The sequence below is a fragment of the Ochotona princeps genome, chromosome 14 (genome assembly GCF_030435755.1).
Source record: "Ochotona princeps isolate mOchPri1 chromosome 14, mOchPri1.hap1, whole genome shotgun sequence".
Classification (NCBI taxonomy): Eukaryota; Metazoa; Chordata; class Mammalia; order Lagomorpha; family Ochotonidae; genus Ochotona; species Ochotona princeps.
Genome location: NC_080845.1, coordinates 1,311,237 through 1,326,993, shown reverse-complemented (window position 1 = coordinate 1,326,993; position 15,757 = coordinate 1,311,237). Strand labels below are relative to the sequence as shown.

Sequence of the window (15,757 nt, the reverse complement as noted above, 5' to 3'; positions counted from 1 at the left end):
CCTGTCAGGAAGAGGCTGTGGGCAGAGCCAGCATGGGTGCAGGTGTGTGCTGGGGAGCCCAGGATGGTAAGACCAGCTGGGGCAGGAGCCCCACGTGCACCCCAAGGTATCTGGTACACCCAGGTGCCAGGTTCTCGTGGGGCCGCCCCAGCACAGGCGCTGAGAGCCCAGATGTGTCCAGAAGCCAGGGCACAGGGGGTCCTCAGGGTTCCAGGGGACACAGGGGGGCCTCAGTAGACCCCTTTCACCCGCTTGTTGTCAGGGTCGAAGGGCGACTTCAGGTGGGCATGGGCAGTGTAGGTGACCCCCATCCTCTCCAGAGCATAGTCCCCGCTCTTGACAAAGTCCAGCGAGACCTAGAACAGGGACAATGGCAGGGCTCATCACCAGCTAGGAGCTGGGCCTGCGCACCTGCCTTCCTGGGGTGTCCTAGCCCTGTCTCCCCTCTGTGGACAAGCCGACCCTGCAGCCCAAGCTTGCTCCCTCATGCCCCCTGGAAGCCCACCCCATGTCCCACATGCCCACAGACTCAGTAACAAGCCCAAGTCTGGGCAGTCAATGTAGCCCCTCCCTTGGGGCCACACACCTACGTCCCCAGCCAGCCTCGATCCCTGGGAACACAGGCGTGGACTGCATCCCTAGCTCGGGGCCAGCGCAGGGCTGGAGCAGAGGAGCCTGGGTTTCTCCCACAGTGGCCTTCCCTGCTTCGGCACAGGGCACTCACCCCCATCCCGTGCCTGACTGCTTGAGGCCAGCCTGAGCTGGGGGGCTGGAAGGAGGGGCAGGTGTTAGGGCCTCCAGCCCACCCTCAGCCTAGCGGTGGCCAGCGACTCAGCTGTGGGCTGTGGCTCAGACCCAGAGCTCGGGTCACTCAGGGTCACTGGGCCAGTCCTGGTCTCCATGGAGCCACGGTCCCCACCCCCCAACCTCAGGAGCTCTCTGCTGGCCTGGCAGGGGCTTCACTGGAGGAGAAACGTCCCTGGAAGGTCACTGTGGAGTGGGGTCTGTCTGCATCTTATAAACCAGGAAGCCCAAGTTCAGACAGACAAGCCACTGGTGAAGGTGACAGACCACAGAGCAAGCAGAAGGTAAAGGGCAAGACCCCACCTCCCTGCCTCGCAGCCCCCTGCGGGGCTCCGGCCACCACCTGCCACCCTCCCCAAGGCCTGGGTCGCAGCTGCGACGGCCTGTCCCTCAGTCCCTCAGCTGGCTCGCTGCAGCACCTCCCCGACCACTCCTGAGTCTGTGAACTGCAGCCCGGGAGCCCCAAGTCTGCTCGGGCTCAGACTGGAAGGTTCTGGAGCTAAGCCAGGGGTTCTGTGTGAGGGGCTGGGGCTGGGGGTCAGCCACCTCCCTCAGATTCCTTAGTGTGGTGGGAGCAGCCCAGAGCCTTTGCCCTGCCGCCAAGCAGGGGTGCCCGGGGACAGCACATGGGAGCTTGCCTGCTCCGGTCTACTCCAGCCTCCTACAGCCTGGGCCTGTGGGTGAACACTGAGCTGCTCTCTGGGCTGAGGACTCTGGGTAAGGGGGCTGGGGACAGGCCAGGTCCCTGGGCAGGTGCCTCGGGGGGTGGGGAGGAGCCATGGTTCCCAGGGCAGGGCTGGCGCACTGGACTCACGGGGCCGCCACTGGGCTCGCGGATGTAGCCATAGGCGATGCTCTTGTCAAGGGCGAAGCCGAAATCAGCCCTGCGGATGTGGCCCACCACCTGGCCACTTCTCCAGATGGCCTCCAGGCCAAACAGGGGCACCTTCCTGCAAGGAGGGCATAGCAGGGCCAGCTGAGACACAGGGCCTGCAGTGGGATTGTCCCTGCCGGGCAGCGTTGGCCTGCTGCGTCCCCTTGGCCTTCAGCTTCTGGGGTCCCAGTTGGTAGACTGGAGTGGTGGCCCCGGTCGGGCCTCTCACTCATCACAGGGTCATGGGGGCAGGGAGCGGACATCCCCCCTAGCCTGGGGCTACCTGACAGCTCTGCCCACCCCTGGCTCAGTCTCCCAGGAGAGGGTGCTGGCCTGTGGGGGTGGGCTGAGCCTGGGAGCCGCGGCGGGCAGTGGCCACTCACTCCTCCAGCGTGAAGCACACCAGGCGGCGGTGTAGGCCGTTGGCCCGCTGCGCCTGCAGGGCCTCGCGTCCCAGGAACGGCACAGCCGACCGCAGCTTGCAGGTGAAGGCCAGGCCGGCTTCCAGGGGGCTGTCGTCTGGCCGCAGGTCTGCATGCCAGTGCCGGTAGCCTGAGGGGTGGGAGGCTGGCATCAGAATCAGGAGACACCGTGGGTGATGCCCAGCCCCAGATCCCTGCCCCCAAGCACCCCAGAGCTGCTCCACGATGGCTCCAGAAAGTTCCCCTGGGAAAGCCGTGAGAATGGGCTGACCACTCAGCACCATGCCAGGGGGCTGCCAAGGTGGGCTTGTGCCAAAGTGGCAGCTGCTTTCCCAGCCTGACGTCACTGGAGCGCCAGGGAAGCCAAGGCACTCAAGACCCCCGCCCCCGGCCGCCCCATGTCCCTGGCCCCAGTGCAGGGGCCACAGCGACTGGCGGGCACTGGGGAGGGACTCACACCCGTGGGCACCACAGCTTCTGGGAGCCCCTCACCTTTCTCGGCACTCAGGGAGTCGATGGCACGGTAGCCAGCGTTGACCAGGCCGTGCTTGGCTCCCGCTGCCATCACTGCCCGGTACACTGGCACACAGGAGGCCTGGGGCACGTGCAGCTCCCAGCCCAGCTCCCCCACGAAGGACAGCCGTATGGCTCGGACCTGCAGGACACAAAGCTGGGGTCAGTGGATGGCGCCGGGCCACCATTGTGGGGATTCTCCCTGCCCCTGCTGGCCTGGGTCACCTCGGGTGAGGCGCTGTGACAAGCTCTGGGGAGGGGGGGAGAGGGCGGCTCGCTGTCCATCACAGGTGACCACAGAGGGGGGCTGGGGCTGCAGCAGGAGCACTCTCCGTGCTGGATGCTCATGGCACCCCAGAGATCCTGCGTCTTACAGCTCTGAGGAGACCCCACCTCTCCTCTGCCCCAGGGGGCCCACCTGACCCTAAAGATGCCTGCCAGGAACTCAGGCACAGTTCCTGGGAGCTGGGACACGGCAGTGACTGTGGGAAAGCTCCTGGGCCTCCTTTGGCCTCAGTTATCCTCGTCTGTGAAATGGGCTCAGATAAGCCCACTTCTGAGTCTCACCTAAGTTTCCCCCCTGAGCTGTGGTTTTCTAGGGAGCATGGGGGGTTGAGGGCCATTGCCCTGGCTACACTTGAGGGTGAGGAGCACTCGGGCTGCCCTGGCAGGTGCTGGGGTCTGCAGATGGACATGACCTCTATGCCCAGGAGGCAGGTCTTGCACAGGCCAACTGGGATCAGCGCGTGCCTTCCAGGGGCTGGCCAGGGCCTTGCTGGACCAGCAGACCCCGCTGCAGGACCCCTGCCCCCAACTACTGCCCTGGCTGCCAGTACCTGACCAGGTAAGACGCGCGGTGACTGCCCACCTGTGCACAGGGCTGGCAAGCTGGCACGGGGCGGGAGCAGACTCCTTCACACGCTTAGTCAGGGTGCGGGTCAGGCACCCCTACCTCCACACCCCCACGGCGAGGCAGCAGGAGCCCAGCAAGTGCCCAGACCCTGGGGGGCCCAGCGTGGGGGAGGGGGACTCCCGCGCCCAGCAGACTGGCCGGCTCCACACAGCTTCCGGCTGGCCAAGTCCCGCTCTGCAAACCCAACCCATCCGTCACGCGGCCGCCAGGGGCTGGGTTCGGGTTGCCATTTCCTCAGCACTTCTCAGGAAACAGAATTGACACAGAAAATGGACGGCTCACACCCGCCTGTCCCCTGTGCCTGCTGCAGGCCCCCTGACAGAAATCACCTTGTCAACCAGGTTCTAATTTTAGGCAGCCCAAGGAGCAGCCTGAGGCTCAGAGCTGCTGTCTTTGTGAAACCATGAAGATCTTCCCTACAGATTAGCACGAGTGGCCCCCTGACAGCGGCGCCTGGGCAGCCATGGGGGAGGTGTGATGAGCCATCCAGCACCCACGGGTCTCCAGGATGCCCCTGGGCAGGCCTGGCCCATGCGGGTGCAGAACAAAAGATCCCTGGTCAGGTACCCCAGGGGCAGGCAGAGCTGGTGGGAACAGTGTGTGGCACCACAGGTTAAGCCACCACTGGGACACGCATCCCCATACCAGGGGTCCCGGATGCTTCCAAGCCAGTTTCCCGTCAGCATCCTGGGAGAAGGCAGGTGATGGCTCTGATGCCCACGTGGAGCTCCTGGCCCTATCCTTAGGTGGCCCTGACCATCGCATACCCATGGGGAGTGAACCAGCAGAGGGGCGCTCTCTCTATTTCAAACAAATGTCTTAAAAATGACGACAACAAAGCCGCCAGTGTATGAGGAAGGACATTTGGACTCCCCTGGGTGGACCCTGGACAGATCGGGTAGAAACCCACTCCCATGAGGCCCCAGGGAGGTAGACCACGAGCAGGAGGAGACAACGGGGAGCTACTCCATGGGCAGTGCCCAGTGGAGAAGGTTCTGGAAATGCGTCTCGTGGCAGTGTGAGCGCCCTGATGTCACTGACTCTTGCCCCGGCTTTTCCTCATCAATTCCTCAGGGGCTGCCACAGTAAGCTAACCCACCGGCGCTGCTGGCATCCTGCATGGGTGTCGGTTCCTGTCCCACCACTGATACAGCTCCCTGCCTATGGCCTGGGAAAACCTTGGGAGGCCAGGAGAAGCTCCTGGCTTCAGATCTGCTCGCCCCGGCTACCGGGGGAGTTTGGGGCGTGAACCAGCGGAGTGAGGTCACAGCTCAGACCTCAAGCCGCAGATCCCAGCACACCGTGTCAGGGCCAGCCTCTAGCAAAGCCGACTGCTCTGCCCGTGATCAGCTCCCAAAGACACACATTGGCTTGGGGATCCAAGTGGCAATTTTGAGTCAAACCACACTTGGCCGGGCAGGGTCACTTGGGGAGGGAGGATGGTCAGGCAGGGAGGGACACGGCAGGGCTGTGGCGGAGCTGGAGCAGCGCTCTGGGCTAACGCTGCCTCCCAGTGGGAAGTGGGGTGCTTGGCACTTGGGCAGGAGGGGAGGCTCCTGAGAGTGGGAGCAGCCCCCTGGAGCCAGGCACCCTGCCATCAGCAGCCAAATATAGCTCTGTAAACAACCACCGAGCCTGGGCCCCTGCCACAGCCGCCCGGCCCTGCAGGGGCCAAGGGCTTGGGAACCCAGGGCTGGCTCCGTACAGGGATGGAGTCACAGCAGCCACAGCTTGCGGTCACTTCCTCCGGGGCTGCAGAGGACAGTGGCAGCAGAGAGCGCCTTGGGAGGGGCTGGGCCCAACCACCGCCCCATTCTTGGGTGGACGTCACTCAGAGTCGGCCCGAGGACCCACTTCTCTGGGACAGCTCTGGGCGTCGAGCCTCCAGTGGGGCGCCTGTCGCCTGTGTGTCCCCTGCCTCGCTCAGACCTTGAGGATGGCAGCCATCAGGGAGGGCAGCAAGCACAGGAGGCTGCTCTGAGCCCTGGACAGCGCCAAGGCTTATCTATCAGAGCCCAGAAAGTGCCTGCTGACCCCAGCCTGGGGCTGTGTGCACGGTGGGTACTCATGTCAGCTATGATGTCACTTGCCTAGAGAGAAGTAGGAAAACAGGGCAACATCAGGCCACCCACCGCCACTAACACCCATTTGCCACCTCCCACTGGGTCCCAGCACCCACAGCAGACGTAGGACAATCGGGTGTTGGACACCCCCAGGCGCAAACATGGGTTTGGGGCTGGCAAACCCAGCAGGGCTAAGTTCGAGTCTCCAATGTCTCACCTGCACCCCCACAAAGCCAGGATGACCACAGGTTCCTGGGAAGCCACAGGACCCTACATGATGTGGGCAGGGGCATCTGCTCAGCAGGAGGTGGCAGGCAGCTGGGGCTCAGGGAAGCCAAGTTACCCTCCGGCACCAAGAGTGGGAGCTCCTGGGCAGTCCGGGGTCGCTTGGAAGGAGCTGCTGGTTTCCATGGTGTGAACAGTCCCACCACGGCCGTTTCCAAGCCACCCACGATTTAACAACCGGCTCATGAGTTTTCCTACAAATTTAGCTCTCAGCTGCTGCGAGCTGCTGCGAGCTGCTGCGAGCCAGCTCCGGCATACGCCGAGGGGGCCCTGGGGGGTGCTCTGGGCGCACGGTGCCAGCGCAGTGTCCTCATCTGGGTACGCACCACACAGGGGCAACCCCGGTGTGCTGCACCACACAGGGGCAACGGCCCAGTCCTTCCAGACCATGTCAGGGCATGGCAGTGTTACGAGTTTCCAACAACACCCAATGCACACAGCCACCCCTGAAGAAGCAGGAGCCTGGGGGTACCAGGAGAGTACCCCCCTTGAGGATGTGCGGATTCCAGGGGTTCAGGAGCACAGGACGGACGAGAGCAGGTGCAGCTTTCTGGCACGGCTTGGGGCCCGGCCCACAGGGAAAGGAAAAAAGTGGGCAGAAGTGAAATGGCCCCATTTCACAAGCTCCCTGATTCTGCACACAGCAGTGCCCACTCTCTCCCCACTGGTGGGGTCAAAAGCCAGCAGGGGAGGGGAATGAGGGTGGCTGAGGCTGGTGATGATGGTACTGGAGCAGTGGTGTGATGATGGTGGTAGCCATGGTGATGATGGTGGTGATGACAGGCATGGCAATGTGGATGGTGGCCTTGGGGTGGTGACGGGCTGATGTCAGTGTTGGTGGTGGCTGGTGACGTGGGGTAGTGACAGGAAACTCATCGTCCAAGGATGAACAGGAAATAAGTGTGACATGCTCCAGCCACACCTGCACCTCTCTGAGGCTCAGACGGGTTCTTAGGAGCTGGCCTGTGCCCAGCACCTGCCTCCCAGCCTGCAAGAAGGTCAGGTCAGCCCCAGACCACACAGGGGGTGGCGGGGAGCTCCTCTTTCCAGCCTCCCCGTCTCTGGTCCCCAGGACCTCAGGCAGCTAGTGAGAGCCGTGTGCATACACAGACTGTGGCAGTGGTGTGCAGAGAGGACCCTGGGAAAATGGACCTGGATGTCCCAGAGGCATGGGGGGATGCCAGAGCCCAGGCCCCGGTCCCCCAGCATCGAGCCTTGCTGGTGCCCAGCCTGGCTGACCTCAAGGCCCTGGCCCCAGTGCCGACAGCCTGCCCGTCTGGTCTGGCTGTCACGGAACCAGCTCCTGGTCTCAGTGCACTGACACAGCTTCTAGGCATGGGCTGCCACCCATGGTGCAGGTGCACTTTCAGCCAGGGTGCTCTGTCCCCATGGCCCTGTGTGGCCAGAGCCCACCCAGGGTACCACAGGAAGGACCACTCACTGTCAGGAGCAGGAACAGCTTCCCACCGAGCCGAAGTTAATTCTCACAAGAAAATCAAGTTATCACCTTGTTCCTAGCCCAGTGCCTATCACTTTGCCAAAAAGGGCCTGCTCTGGGCCAGGGCACCCAGAACACCGCGTCTGGCTCACAGCTGAGCTCCGGGGGACGTGCTGGGAGGGCCCCCACTGCCCCACCGCCAAGCCTTGCTGGCCTCAAGGCAAGTATTCAGGGAGCAGCATGGACAGCTGGTGTGCTGGCTGCAGAGCGGACAGTGACGCCTCTCACGGCCGCTTTTGCTCCAGGGATGCTGGGGCACAGCCAAGTGTCTCTGGGAGCAATTATACTCTGCTGGACACAGCTGACCCCCAGACACAGCTGACCACGCGTTTCCCTGTGGCGGGGTCATCAGGCTGGGGCCGGGGTCCTGGCCCAGGCCAGGTCTGTAGCACTTGGCTCCCGGCCCTAGCATCCCACCACTGCCTCTGGTGCAGGCATGTACATTCTGTTCCCTCAGCTGGTCGGCCGGTTGGAATTTGGCCCATCTCCTGTACATGGTTGCCTGCCCCCCATCCAGGCTCCCGTTCCACAGGGAGGGGTACACCGGCTGCACGTTTGTAAAACCAGCCAAGGACACCCATGTGGGGTGGGAGGATGTGAAGTACTGTCTGGCTGCAGGAGGGAGTCCAGGGCCTGGACAGACATGTGGGTCAGCCCAGGAAGGAGCCTAGACGCTGGCTAGCCTTCTGGTCTTAGGGGGCACCCGCAGGGGCCTCACTCCCAGCCCTCCCCCACCCAGGGGCCCCCACCTGCCCCCGCCGGGGAGGCCTGGTGAGACCTAGTGCTGCTAGCCAGCGCTGCCTGGGGTAGAGGTTGGGGGAGGTGGAGGGTAACCCCGGGGGCAAAAGTCACAAAACAGAAGCCAAGCCTTGACTGTTCCTCTGCTCAGTGTGAAGTGATCCCCAGAGCAGGACCTTGTCCTACAGGATCCCAGCTGCACCACACTTTGTGGGGAGCGGGATCCTCCCAGCACGGCAGACCGCTGGGACGTGTGGCTGCTATTGGGTCCCTACACACGGTTGTAGGTTGCGCCCCAACCTCATTGGGTGGTGGGCTGCTGGAGGGGAGGGGTCATGCGGTCCAGCCACAGCCCCAATCTGGTACCTGTCACGCTGGGGGCCTAGCCAGCACATCCAGAAGTAACTGTAGAGCCAGGCGGGGCAACCAGCTCTGAGAACACACCCTGAGATTCAACAGGGTGGGCCTGCTGGACTCTGCCCCCGAGTCCAAGATGGCCAACAGGGGTGGCCAGTATGGAAACAGGGCAGGGCAGCCCACACGAACACCAGGAGTCCACCCTGTGTCCGAGTGTGACCTGTACCCCCAGCCCCTCATCAGCTTGCTGCCTCTCCCCCTGTGCCCCAGAGGTTAAGTGTTCCCCACTGCCCCTGACTTCTCCATGCAGGAACCGGCTGAGTTCTCCCACCCAGCAGAGGGCTGGGTTACACCAGGCATGCAGAAGGGTACAGAAAAGACCAGAGGACAGAAAGAGCACATGCCCAGCCCCTCCCAGCCCAGCCCTGCCCAGCCCTGCCCAGCCCTGCCCAGCCCTGCCCAGCCCTACCCAGCCCCGCCCAGCCCCTCCCAGCTCTGCCCTGTCCAGCCCTGGCCTGGCCTGACCAGCTCCTCCCAGCCCCACCCAGCTCCTCCCAGCCCTGCCCAGCTCCTCCCAGCCCTGCCCAGCCCAGCCCTGCTCCACCCAGCCCAGCCCCTCCCAGCTCCGCCCAATCCTGCCCAGCCCCTCCCAGTCCCCCAGCCCCTCCCAGGCCTGCCCAGCCCAGTCCTGACCCTCCCAGCCCCGCCCAGCCCCCAGACACTCAGGCTCAGAAACTGGAATGGCAGGAACAGGCGACCCAGAGGGCAACTTGATGGCACTGACTGCTGTGAGATGCCACCCATGGGAACACGCAGGGAAAGGCATGGGGCCTGGCAGGGCTGGGGACAGGTCTGGAGTGCCTGTGTGTGTCACCCTCGTGTCCACACATGCTGGCTCCAGGAGGGAGCTTCCTGCCGCATGGGGTGACCCCAGGTTTAGGGCTGGAAGGTTCAGGGAAGTCAAAGGTCATGCCCCAAGGCATCAGAGCCAGGCACACAGAACTCTTCTTCCCCTGGGCTGCCCACTTGGTGAGGCTGGGGATGTCCAGCCTGCAGGTGCAGCACCTGTAGTGGGGGTGGGCTGGCCCAGGGCACCTGGGACCTGGCTGTGCAGCACTCCCAGGATCACCACCCTCTCTGGTCCCATCAGGCGGCTTTCCTGCTTCAAGGAGGCAGCAAGCCAGCGAGACGGAGGTGCAGCGTGCTTCCTGCCCTGGCGGGGGAGAGCGAGTGGGGTGCCCGCTGCCTTTAAACCCCTCTGGCTGCTCTCTCCCACCACAGTCATCCTTGTGTTGTTTATTTGCGAACAAACCACAGATTCCTCCCCCAGCCCTCAGCACGGGACTGCTCCCAGCATCCCACAGCAGCCTCCATGACCCCTGGAGCCGGGATGGGGAGGGGCAGCGAGCTGGTGCCCATACGGCCCCACCCCCTCTTGGGAACCCTGGCCCCATGTCCCCAGGCCACCAACCCTCACCTCTCTGGTAACCCGACCACAGGGATCAGGGGCCACACTGCCAGGTCCTGCTGTCAGGCTCCACTGCGTGTACCCCCCACCTGGGCCACCTGCCCACAGGGACAGGATGTGTCTGAATGCCTGCCGGGATGCACAGCACCGCCCCTTGACCCCAGTGCTGGCTATGTTGGAGCTGAGCCCCTGTAACAGGCAGATGGGTCACCCCGGGAGCCCTGGGTACGGCAACAGGGAGGGTGGATATCACCATGGAAGCTTTGTTTCCAACAGGCCCAGGAGAGGGACACGCTGGATGGAGCTGGACCAGCACTGGGTCCCTGGCCAGACACAGCCCCGTGCAGGAGCCGGCTGGGATGAAGCCCTGGTCAGCTCCATTCACAGCCCCCACTTCCTGGGACTGGCAGGGATATAGGCCAGAGGCGGTCCATGGGGGTTGGCTGGCTCTTAGCGAGTGGGCAGGGGTGGGGCTGAGGCTGCCCATGGCCCTGTCATTTACAGAGGCTGGTACCCCACCCAGGGAAGAGGGGCAGGCCTTCAAGGGGCAGCATTGCCAGCATGTGCCGGGCTGGAGGCGGAGGACAAGAAATGTTTACAACAGGGCCCCTGCCCCTCAGAGCCCCCAGCAACCTGCGGGCAGGGCCTCTGCCAGGGTAAAAGGACCTCCCTGAGGCTACTTGGCGCCAGAGCCAGGCAGCATGAACCCCTTTCCATGCCCCAGGGCAGTGGTCACTGCTACTTACCAGGTGCCCGGCAGCTCTCACCAGCTTGTGGGTGGAGAAGGGAAAGGCTTCATGGCTCAGATCTGCGTCCAGCACCTCCTGCAGGATGGCCCGGCTGTGGGAGACAGCACTGGGGTGGGTGGGGGGCCTGGACCAGGCGCCAGGGTGGGGTGGGAGGCACGGTGGGAGCCCAGGCCACGGGACCATCAGGCATTGTGTATCTGTGAGACGGCACGAGGGACTGGCAGATCTGGGACAAGCTCCCTAGGGTCTTTGCTCCCCAGAGGGGTAAACTGAGGCAGAAGCTAGCCAAGAGCCTCGATGTGGTCACCACCAGCCAGTGTGAGTCACTGCCCCGGGGGCCGCTGTGCTGGAGACATGCCCCACACAGGGCAGGAGCGGCTCCCGGACGCCCCCAGCCCAGAACCCCTCCTCTCCTGGGCATGCCCCACCCGGCCTCACACCCAACCAGTCTTAAGTGGGTCTAGGGGCTGGTGCTTGCCTCAGGGGGTGGCAGGGCCTGGCTCTGCACCTCAACAGCCTTCCCAGTGGATGCCAGTTGCCCAAGGGCTGGCCAGCTTCAGGGTCCGGGCTGTTCCCAGCACAAGACACCCTCTGCCCCCGACGACAGTGCTGAGCAGACAAGGCCACATGTGTCATTCATGCAGCTGCCTGTGAGGTCAGGGCACCTCCACGGTGCCCAGCAGAGTCTGGCCCCCACCCTTGCTGAGTGACCCGAGATGAAGCTAGGCCGACCACAGTGCCCGAGGAAGCTCGCAGCCCCAGCACACCTGCTCTTTCCTCCAGGACCCCCGACCCTGTACCCCCACATCCTCACCCTGTGCCCCTGCTCTTAGTCACCCCTGAGCTCTTGGCTCAGCAGCTCTCTCCTCTAGGAAGCCCTCCCAGACTGACCGAGCCTCGGGCTTAGGGGTCCAGACCATCCTGCAAGGGTAGCTCTCCTAGGAGACGCATCCTCCTCTCTCCGCTCCTGAACCAGGAGCCCCTCCCTAATCCTGTCATGTCTGGCACGGCAGCGGAAGACAGCCCCCCACTTCTGCCATGCGGGGTCCCAGCGGATGCCAGGCGGCCATGGCTCAGAAGGGCTGCCAACCCGTCCCCACCCCCTCCATGCCAGGAGCTGCCACCCACATCGCCTTGGTGCTTGGCGCCAGGCAGCCTGCCAAGAGCCTTATGTAACCCCCGGCACCCACGCACACAGCCCCTGGAGAGCATGCAGCGGCCTGTGCACCTGCTCTCTGCACACCAAGGGGAGGCCCTGGGAAGGAGCCCCAGAGTCCTCCTCGTGAGGGGTGAGCCTGGGGTCAAGGATTTGAGGGCTCTGACCCAGGCCACCAAGAGAGGACAGGCAGGCCCCAGTCCACTGGGTCCCCGCTGGGCAGCCAGAAGCTGTCCCGCCCATGGGAAGAGCAGGAGGCGGGAGGGCTCTGCCTCACCCCATGGCGTCCTGTAGAGCGGGTCCTGCCTCATGAGGCTGTGCAGGTGAGGATGGTGTGGTGGAGTGGGACACCCATTTCCAGGACGTATGCTGTGTTGGTCATGCCAGGCTGTGTGGCTTCAAGCCCGCTGCCATGGAACACTCACGGGCAGCAGCTTAAGCTGTTCTGTGCAATGCCCACATCCCGATCTGTAGGCTTGGGTCCAAGTCCTGGCTCCATTCAGATCTAGCTCGTGCAGCTTACAGCTCAAGAAGCAGGATCCCGGTCACCGCCGTGGGAGGCGAGCTCGAGAGCTCGACCCCTGGCCTTGCCCACCCTAGCTGTGGCAGGTGTCTGCTGAGTGAAGCAGCGAGTGAACCAGCTCAAGCAAGCTGGCTGTCTCCCCACCCTGTGTGTTTCCCCCTCTGTCACTCTGCCTTTCAAAGAAGTGAATACATTTAATAACAATGTTTTCAATTACAAATGCAGCCACACAGGGCACCCCCGTGAGGCAACGTGCAGGAAGCTTCCATCACACGGTTCACATGGCAGGCAGACGCTAGCGAGGTGGCAGCGGGGCCCTGTCCCCTGGGGCGGCACCTTCCTCTGCCTGCCTGGCCCTGCTCCCCACCTTCCCCACACGGAAGGCCAGGGAGCCCCCCTTCCCTTCTCCTGGGGGACACGTGGGGTCGGGCTCCTTCAGAGCAGAGGTGCCAACCCAGCCGGGCACCGAACAGGCAGGGTCCCGAGGATGGCCTGAGGGCCGGCACCCCTCCCCTTGGCTGCTGCTCCTCACTGTCTCCTGCCCCGAACACATGTACCCCTCTTCCTTAAAACCACTCTAGCTGAGGCCTTGGGAACAGCCAAGTTGGGGCCACATCCATGTGACCCAGGAACCTCGGGATATAGCCACATGACCCAGGAACCATGGGATGCAGCCATGTGACCCAGGAACCATGGGATATAGCCACGTGACCCAGGAACCACAGGACACAGCTCTGAGGCTTCCCTTCCCATACCAGGCCTGGCCCTGCCCCAGGACATTTGCATCTGCTATGTCTTCCACCAGAATGGTCTGTCCTGAGGGCTGCTCACCTGGCTGGGCCCTGGATACTGATCAGGCCCAGGTCCTCGGAGCTGTCGAGCAGCTGGCAACGAAACTGGCGGTCTTGAAGCACAGTGGTGATGTGGGACCAGTTGTGCTGGGCCACAGCTCCACCCACGGCCAGGTAGTAGCCGTGCCCTGGAACAGAACAGACGCACCTGACTCAGCCCAGAGCTCCAGGGCCTCCTGGGCAAGAAGAAAAACGGCCTTCATTGCAAGAACTCTGTAAGAAGCCCGGCCACTCATCCGGGCACCAGGGCATGGATGGGACAGAGCCTAACCAGTGGCCTGTGCTGCCTGCAGGCTTCCTCAGCATCCGACTGTCCCGGACGAGCCGCTCCGCTGCTGCCGCCACCTGCCAGGAGACCCTGGACGGCTGCTCTTCCTTTCTCACTGCCCTCACTCGAGCCGCCCAAAGACCCAGTCTCCCTGTTTCTGTACCCCGGCCCTCAAGACAGCCCATGCTTTCCCAGCACCCACCAAGAAGCCCCCTCGTTGGCCCCGCAGCTCCCCACCCTCTCCTGGGATGCTCAGGGTGTATGCAGGCACACATACACACATGCACTGTCACACACATGCCCGTACGTGTGAGCTTGCTGGCATCCCACCCACCTGCAGCACCCCCAGCCTCTCCTGGGCTGGCCCAAATCACCAAGGCCACGGGGTCCCTGGGCAGGCAGCGGGGTGGACCCTCCTCCTCCAGGCAGCCATCTCTGGTTGACTGCTTAGAGTGCCAGGGCCCAAGGCCAGAGGTCAGTCCACCGCAGGCTGATCTCACACACCTGACTGCAGCCCCACCCACTGGCCAGGGAGTCCCTTCCAGCTGCGACCCCGGGTCCCCTCACAGGACCTCAGAGAACTGGGACAACCTCGTGCCCCCACTGTTGTCCCCGCCCCTCATGGCTCCCCCTGACACACCTCTGCTCCCACCCCACTGCTGTCCCCGCCCCTCTCACTCTCCAACAGGCCCCCACCCACTGCTGTCCCCGCCCCTCATGGTGCCCCCACACACCTCTGCTCCCACCCCTGGCCCCACTGGCTGCTCTTCCAACCCACCTCCTGCCTCCCAGACACACGTGGGCTTCCTCCCAGCGCCTGACAGAGCAGGTGCATGGAAACCACCATCCTCGCGTCTCATCCTGCCCTCCCTCCTTCCCTTCCACTCCCCGGGATCCTGACTGGGCCACGCTGATGCACCCAGAGCCTGACTGGCCCAAGATCTCAAGCTGAGACCCCTTCCTGGAGACCTGCCAGCTGGCACCTGCCACCTGCCTTCCTCCCAGGGCAGGGCACAGGACCAGGGATGGCCCTGCCCTAGTGTGAGCCAAGGGTCAGGAGCAGGAGTGCGAGCTCCAGGAGACAGCCCCTGGCTCAGTGGCATGAGGAACAGCAGCCGTGCGCTCCGGCGCTGGGAGGGTATGGGGCCAGGCGGGCTCCAGCCGGCCCGTGGAAGGTGAGACCACAGCTCTGCCAACCCGTGTGAGTGGAAAGCACAGCCTGACCCCGGCTGTCCCAACCTGGGCAGGTGAGCCAGGCACACCCACAGTGGGGCATTCCAGCCACCGTAGCCAGAATCACCAAATCACTGCCTGCTGGCACTGCCAGCCATGGGAGGACTCGGCCTGCACTTAGCTGACAGTGCAGCCGATGGTGCAGCCTGTGGCACTGCAGCCGTCACCCTGCCAGCAGCTACCACCAGTCCCCAGGGTGGTGTGCCCTGTCCTGGTGGCATCTCTTACCTTCGAAGGCGGGGGCCAGTGGGGAGGCCGTGGCCTCTGGGGCCAGGCAGCTGACGGTGAGATCGCTCTCAGTGCCACCATGTTTGTTCAGCATGCAGGTGTACACGGTGGAGCCTGGGGGGAGACAGGGCAGTGTGGGAGGGCAAAGCCCAGGCTGGAAGCCCCAACGGGAGGTGACCTCAAAGGGGTCCCTGGCTCAGCGATGCCTGTTGGGGACCCGAACAGGGCAGTAATGGGCAGGTCACCCCTTGGTGGTCCCCTACAGGCAGGCATGCTGTGTGCTGCTTAAAATGTTCTGACAGGGCCACCCCAGCCCCGCCCTGAGTCCCTCTGGGGCTCCTAGCCCTGGCCCAGTGGTCCCCCTGCCTTCAAACAACACACTGTGAGATCCCAGCCTGGGGGCCTGTGTGGCCCTCACCTGGGACCCTGCACCCCCAGGTCAATGTGAGGGCCTTAGCAGTGCCCACCTGGCATGGCCCCATCCTCATGAGAAAGGGGCGCTTAGGGCCGGGACTGCACTGCAAGACAGCATGGAGCCACCCAGGTCACCCCAAGAGCACTGGGGGGTGGAGGTGAGCATGGGACCGCCCAGGTCACCCCGAGAGCACAGGCCAGGCTGGGGTGGGGGAGAGCGTGGAAGGATGGTGGGTGAGAGTGGGGCAGCATGGTGGGTGGGAGTGGGGCAGGATGGTGGGTGGGAGTGGGGCAGGATGGTGGGTGAGTGTGGGGCAGCATGGTGGGTGAGTGTGGGGCAGGATGGTGGGTGGGAGTGGGGCAGGATGGTGGGTGGGAGTGGGGCAGGATGGTGGGTGAG

The 15,757-nt window shown here is 64.0% G+C and overlaps 1 protein-coding gene across 1 annotated transcript in view; it reads right to left on the bottom strand.

Annotated features, from left to right (window-relative positions):
- Positions 1-223: 223 nt before the first annotated feature.
- The window catches only part of SARDH (sarcosine dehydrogenase), a 34,083-nt gene continuing 18,549 nt past the window's right edge, over positions 224-15,757 (bottom strand). Inside the window, exons 14-20 of the mRNA XM_004593450.2 lie at positions 14,944-15,057; positions 13,195-13,342; positions 10,682-10,775; positions 2,593-2,755; positions 2,062-2,230; positions 1,619-1,754; positions 224-356 (exon numbers count right to left, since the gene is read on the bottom strand). Coding sequence (XP_004593507.2) covers positions 231-356; positions 1,619-1,754; positions 2,062-2,230; positions 2,593-2,755; positions 10,682-10,775; positions 13,195-13,342; positions 14,944-15,057 — 950 coding nt within the window. The 3' untranslated portion in view covers positions 224-230. The remainder of the gene's footprint in view (positions 357-1,618; positions 1,755-2,061; positions 2,231-2,592; positions 2,756-10,681; positions 10,776-13,194; positions 13,343-14,943; positions 15,058-15,757) is intronic.